Raw genomic sequence first — 6,796 nt, 5'->3', positions numbered from 1 at the left:
TAATCTTGCGTATGTTAATTATTGCCCTTTAACTCTAGCTAGAAGCTTATGCATGGCTAGATGTGAACCTTGGGGGCTTTTAATACTTCTTGGGCTCGACGGAAACCAATGGTAAGGTGTATGTGGGCATCAACTGAAAGAATGAGATAGAAGGCTGGGTTTATTGCTGCTAATTCATCGGATGCTAGAAGTAGACTAGGTGGGTTAATGTGGGATGTAAATAGTGAATTTTCCAATAAGGAAATGGTGTAAAAGGCATGGGCTTGGAGCCGATTTGTTGCAATGCACACATGAAGATGCACTGAGGTGCGGATTTGCGGTGACTTTGGCATTTCCATGACTTTGTTTCAATTGACATGTCTTTAACAATACTAATCTTCTAATTAAATCTAAGAATGATGGAAAACAATAATGAAAACAATAAGGTCAAGATAAAAAGGGTGAGAAAGAATATTAAAAGATAAATTAATCTCAAAACACGGTCTACAAATAAATAATCATGTGTGAGTTGATTATCTATTACTGCTTGTGCCTTTCAGTTCAGTATGCGTGTGCCTGGTCTTGGTTGGAATTTTCTAGTATCAACTTTCTTCTTGTTTTGATGATTTTCATTTGATTTTTGTTGCTCTGAATATTGCTGCTTGTGCCTTGATTTTCAATATGCGTGTGCCTTGATTTTCCTGTGTTTTTGTTGATTTCAAGCCTATCCAAGAAACAACAGACTACCCCACCCCCCTTCATCTACCTCCCTGATCTCTCCCTCCTTTCCAACTTTTTCCTGTCCCCCCAAAGATCAAGCATTAATCCACCTCAAGGGATCATGGAAAATTAAAAGGAAAAGCTATTGGGCCGTATAATGGCCATTTAATATATATTGCATACCAGCTACTAACTTTGAAAAGCTACCTAGCTTCTTCATTAATTAAACTCTTAGAGTACAATATTTAAATTTAATTAATTCATTAAACGCTTTGATCAAATATATAATTTAAGCACCATTATATAAATATATATAATTTGTTATAAATAAAGGAGTTCATTTAATTACCATGCGTGCACATATAATCTTTGCTTTGGATAGTGTATTGGTAATGTCAGTAATATGCGTGGGTTCATGATCAAAAGTCTAGTTTCAAAGTTGTCAGAAAATATTACGTACATGTTTTATCCCAACAAACTTGAAGAAATATATCAATATATCTACTCCATCATGCTTTTATATATCTTTTCTTTATGTTGTTTTCAGATTGCCTTTATTTAATTTTTTTTACTTTCATGTTGTGTTGTGCTTAAATATATCAAGATTGTTGTTGATGGAGAAAGGGGAGGAATGCACATCTACTAGGTGACCGCTGTTTTTTGATGAAAACAATAATGATATGGATACCCCATATGTTAGAGATGATGAGTAAGTAGTGCTGGAGAATGATGATGTTGATGTGGTATTAGAGCCAACACCAGGAAATAATGATGATGGGGTTTCAGAACCAACGTCGGGAAATGATGATGATGGGGTTTCAGAGCCAACGCCAAGAAATGATGATGATGGAGTTTTAGAGCCAACACCGGGGATGTTTTTTAAAACTGAGAAAGAACTCATTTACTACTACAAGCAATATGGGAGACAGACTGGATTCGGCATAATGACCCAAAGAAGTAAAAGGGAAGAAGATGGGACTGTTCAATATGTAACAGTTGGTTGTGCTCTTGGTGGTAAGGCAAGGAAACGTATTACCAACCTTTCTAAACCACGCCCGACAACGAAAACTGATTGTAAGGTGAGAATTAATGCAAGTTTGGTTGATGGTGTCTTATGCATAACTACTGTCTATAATGTGCAAAATCATGGGTTAAGTCCACAAAAGGCAAGATTTTTTAGATTTAATCATGCAATTGATGATTTCGTGAAGAGGCAGTTAGATATTAACGACAAAGCAGGCATTGGTATGGCCAAAAGTTTTAACGCATTGGTTGTTGAGGTTGGTGGCTTTGAGAAACTTTCATTTATTGAAAAAGATGCAAGGAATTATATCGATAAGGCTCGACACCTTAGACTTGGAAAAGGAGGTGCTGATGCACTTCGTGGTTATTTTGAGAGGATGAAATATAAGAATGATGGGTTTTACTAATCGATGGATTTGGATGACGATGGTCGATTAAAAAACGTCTTTTGGGCCGATGCATGCAGTAGAGCAGCATATGAGTATTTTGGGAATGTTGTGACATTTGATACAATATACCTAACAAATAGATATGTCATGCCATTTGCCCCATTTATGGGTGTGAACCACCATGGACAGTCAATACTTTTGGGAGCAGGCTTGATATCAAGTGAAAATACTGAAACATTTGTTTGGTTATTTGACACTTGGTTGAAGTGTATGGATGGGAGAGCGCCAAAAGCTATCATCACTGATCAAGACAGGGCCATGAAAAATACTATTGCAATAGCTTTTCCAAATACCCGGCATAGATACTGTTTGTGGCACATAATGAGAAAACTGCCAGAGAAGTTGGGCTCACATGCTGAATTTAAGTGTGGTTTGAAAAGTGCATTGCAACGATGTGTGTATGATTCTCAGACTTCTGACGAGTTTGACAAGTCTTGGGAGGTGTTTATTGACACTTACAAATTGCATGAAAATGCATGGCTTCAGAGTCTCTATAGTGAGCGCACGTATTGGGTTCCGGTATACCTGAAAAATACATTTTGGGCTGGGATGAGCACAACTCAGAGGAGTGAGAGCATGAATGCTTTTTTTGATGGATATGTACATTCAGGAACTACATTGAAAGAATTCGTAGATCAATTTGACAATGCACTGAGGAAGAAAGTAGAGAATGAGATGGCAGCGGATTTCCCTTCATTTAATTGTACAGTCCCTTGTATATCTCATTTACCCATGGAGAAAAAATTTCAAGCAGTGTACACAAATTCCAAATTTAAGGAAGTGCAGTCAGAAGTAATGGGGATTATTTACTTTCACTGTGTTATCATAAAAACAGAATGGGCAATTACTACGTATCAAGTTAATGACCAAAGAGAAGTTGAAGATGGCATCAAGAAGTCAACTTTGCAGGCGTACTTCAATGAAGAAGAGTGTGAGGCAAAGTGCATGTGTGGACTATTTGAGATGAGAGGAATTATATGTAGGCACATTCTTTCTATTTTTGCCTCAAGAGATGTCAGAAAAGTACATTATGGAGAGGTGGAGAAAGAACATTAAACGTAGATATGCTCTCATTCGCAGCAGTTATGATGACTTGAGTGGTAAACCAGCTACTAGTCGGTACTCTGGTTTGATAAAATTATATTACGAAGTAGCTACAAATGCATGTGAAAGCAAAGATAATTCCCTAGACATGACACAAAAGCTAAAGGTAAAATTCTTTTTACACCAAATCAAAGCCCCAGGCCACAGTTGCAAGCACTCATACTTCCATTTATGCCGAAACTGGTAGTTCGAAAAAAGTGTTGAGTCCTCATGTTGTCAAAGGCAAAGGGAGGCCCCCATCAAAGAGGAGACAACCTACAATAGAGAAGCTGCAAACCAAAAACAAAAAGGCTGGTTGCAAGCGACAAAGAAAAAGTGTAGGCAATTTAAATAATGTCATTTTGTTTTAACGCATTTATTTTTTACTTATATAATTTGTTTATGTATTTAAATGTAGGCAACATCACATACGGAAGATGTATTAAACCCCACAGATGAGGTGATACTGCATGGCACACCACAAGGTGTTTCGCAAATACCTACTACACAACAAAGCGTTATTTCAAAGGTAAATGTTAAATCCCTCATCCCTGTGAGTCCAAGTTTTGCATGATTTTTTACTTAGCCATATTTTAATCTACTTGCAGGTGAACATTGCATCTCATGGCCCTCTCGATGATTGATGAAAGACATGTAAGACTACTGCGCCAAAAGCTATTAATAAGATCTGACAACGTTGTAGACTGTTCATGTGGACTATGTTTTAGAGTTCAATTGTAGAACTCTATTTTGTATTCTTGTAAACTTGGTGTATTGTTGTGACGTTGGTGTATTGAAGAAGCTTGGATATTGCAACCATTTTAAATCGATATGTATTGTGGAAGCTTGGATATTGCAACCATTTTAAACTCTGTGTATTGAGATATGTTTCCTCATTCTCAAATTATTACAGGTTCGTCATGTTCATGACATTGGTAGAGAAAAGTTTTAACATGAGATAATTTCGTCACTTTTAGTATTGAAAAGATGGCAATCCAAATTGTCTAAAAGCATAACACTTATAATAACTGATAGGATATCACAGGTTCAAAAAGTTCCATACACAACTGATGGGTTTGAATATTGCAATATTGATAAAGGTTGTAAACCTATCTATTACAACCTACATAACAACATTACATAGTTTGATACAAAGATACTTAATTTGTAACTGTTCTTGATCCTATCCAACAACAAAATATTAGAATTGCAAGTCCCCAATACATGCAAGGTCGTATGCGTGTACGATTTATGTCTTTCATTACACCATGAAGCTCATCTCGATCATTCAAATTGTCCTCCCACTTTTGGAGATATTCCTCCCATTGTTTGAGTTCTTCCTCTTTCTTTTGGAGTTCTTCCTCTTTCTTTTGGAGTTCTTCATCTCTCTTTTGGAAGCGATGTTCTCTTTCGCAGATAACTTTTTCTTCATTTTCTACTTCAATATCTGCCCATAAAAAGTACTCGTAGTAGGGCCTTCCCTGTAGCAAACATCTAATTAGTGTGAAAAATTATAATTAATACAAGAATGTTTGCACAAACAAGACTAATTAGTGTTTACCTCTCTATTATAATTTGGACAGGAATAAAAAGGTCGTATCGGATTTTTTGGTGTTTTCGATAACTTTAGGCGTGCCATTTCTCCGCATAAACATTTTGGAGCATAATTCGAAGAATTCGATGAAGAAGACATTGCGTATCAAGAACAAAAGCTGTTTTTGAAACTGTGTAGTGCTGCCCTGCTATATGCCTACAGCAGTTAGTTATGTAAATATTATTATGTAAAAAAAATGAAAGTTGGTGGGAGTGTAGTGAAAGCATAATCTGACCACATGAGATGAATTGGTAGCAATAAGATGTAGTTTAATCCCTTATATATATGGTGTCTGTGCATGGATGTGTTTAGTAATAATATGTAGTTAATCTAAGAGTGTATGCCAATAAGCTCGCTGGAAAATTCTTATTGTCCAGAACTTGAGAGATATAGATACATGAAATTGGTTCTATAACATTTATTACTCATTTAGTGTTGCCCAAAATATTTATACCGATGACAATAAATTTTATATGATTTGTTTTATTTCTCTATTTCCTTCTCACTTGAAATCCTTTTGGTTTGGACAAAAATTAAAAGAGAGCTTAATCATTTAAGCACAATTTATTATTCTGGTACATGATCAGTAGCTGGATTCAAATAACTTCGAAGCCTCAGGCCTCAATATACACAGTTATGTAGTGCACTTTCATGGTTATAAATTAGTGCAAAATATGAGTAACTTCCCTAGTTGGATGAGCCATCAGTTTGATCTTGTACTAAAATTAATTACAACATAGAGTAAGAGTAAGAGTTTTAGATAATAACATAGAGTAAGAGTTTTGAAGTTCATATTAATTACAATTTGCTAAAATTTCTTTGTTAATGACCAAAGAGGCATTGTAACAAACATTTAGAGTGCACACAATCAAAACCAGAAAATTTCTAATTACAAGTAAAGATCTTAACACAAATTTACAATGTGACAATATTAAACACAAATCTACGATTTTCCATTATTAAACACCAATTACCAGAACCCCCCACCAATTTTCCAGCACAAAACACAAAGGGAAAAGAAAAATAAGATGGACTATAGTTTCAAAATACATTACAGCAGAGAAGTGTTGAATTTTTTGCGCCGATTGGAAGCTCCGACGGTGATGGGGAGCCATGACGGTGACGGCGACGGTACCGAAGCTGCTGGGTATCGGACTGGGTCTGCTAGGTTTTGGGTCAAACAGCTTCTGCCAATGATTTGGGTATGGGGTGAAAGACTTGGGTATCTGGGGGTCAAACAGCTTCGGACGTGTTTTGCTGGAGGTCTCCGTTAAATGAAATGAAACGCAATGTTTCATTAAAATGAAACGCTCCATTTCATTATGTCTGCAATGCAGTCCACTTAATTGGCCTGCAATAAGGGTTTTTAGAACCTTCATTCTAACTAGTGACACGTTGATTTATAACTTGCTATTCATTTCTTTACATGAATTTTTGTAATTATCCACTCAACTTACTTCTTGTTAATACATGTATACTTTTGTGTAAATCCTTGGTTTGTTTCTATTACATTGGTTGTTATTCTTATTTGCTTGATTGAATACTCTTACATAAACTTGGAATATGAATACGAAATGATTAACATGAATCGGTTTATGATGGAAAAATGGTAATAAGATGCCTTACATGTTTCAATTTTGAGGAAAAAGATATTAAGGTTTTAAGACTTTTGATGATTCGGTCTTACCATGTCTTGAGTGATTCAGATCTTGTTCAAATGCCATGATTTCATGTCTTGTTTTACTATATCACGAATTCTAAGTATCTTGGATGAAGTTTGAAACATGTTTAAGTGATGATCTTTCATGATTTTATGAATGTATGTTTTAGCCAAGGCTTAATTTCATAATTCCATGTATTGATATCTCATGTGTTCTATGTTATCATGCCATGAATCAAAAGCGTTATGCTTGGTTATTTCTTGCACGACATTTCATGAATCATATGT

At 35.6% G+C, this 6,796-nt stretch overlaps 2 protein-coding genes across 2 annotated transcripts; both read left to right on the top strand.

Annotated features, from left to right (window-relative positions):
• Positions 1-1,401: 1,401 nt before the first annotated feature.
• On the top strand, positions 1,402-2,129 carry LOC122276997 (putative protein FAR1-RELATED SEQUENCE 10). Its single transcript, XM_043086874.1, has 2 exons — positions 1,402-1,408; positions 1,450-2,129. The coding sequence occupies exons 1-2, from the start codon at positions 1,402-1,404 to the stop codon at positions 2,127-2,129; spliced, it is 687 nt and encodes a 228-aa protein (XP_042942808.1).
• A 3-nt stretch (positions 2,130-2,132) lies between these two features.
• On the top strand, positions 2,133-3,227 carry LOC122276996 (protein FAR1-RELATED SEQUENCE 5-like). The gene has a single exon (XM_043086873.1). The coding sequence runs from the start codon at positions 2,133-2,135 to the stop codon at positions 3,225-3,227; it is 1,095 nt and encodes a 364-aa protein (XP_042942807.1).
• Positions 3,228-6,796: the final 3,569 nt, after the last annotated feature.

The sequence above is a fragment of the Carya illinoinensis genome, chromosome 9, assembly GCF_018687715.1.
Source record: "Carya illinoinensis cultivar Pawnee chromosome 9, C.illinoinensisPawnee_v1, whole genome shotgun sequence".
Classification (NCBI taxonomy): Eukaryota; Viridiplantae; Streptophyta; class Magnoliopsida; order Fagales; family Juglandaceae; genus Carya; species Carya illinoinensis.
The sequence above is the reverse complement of the archived record's forward strand: the minus strand, read 5'-3'. Positions and strand labels throughout refer to the sequence as shown.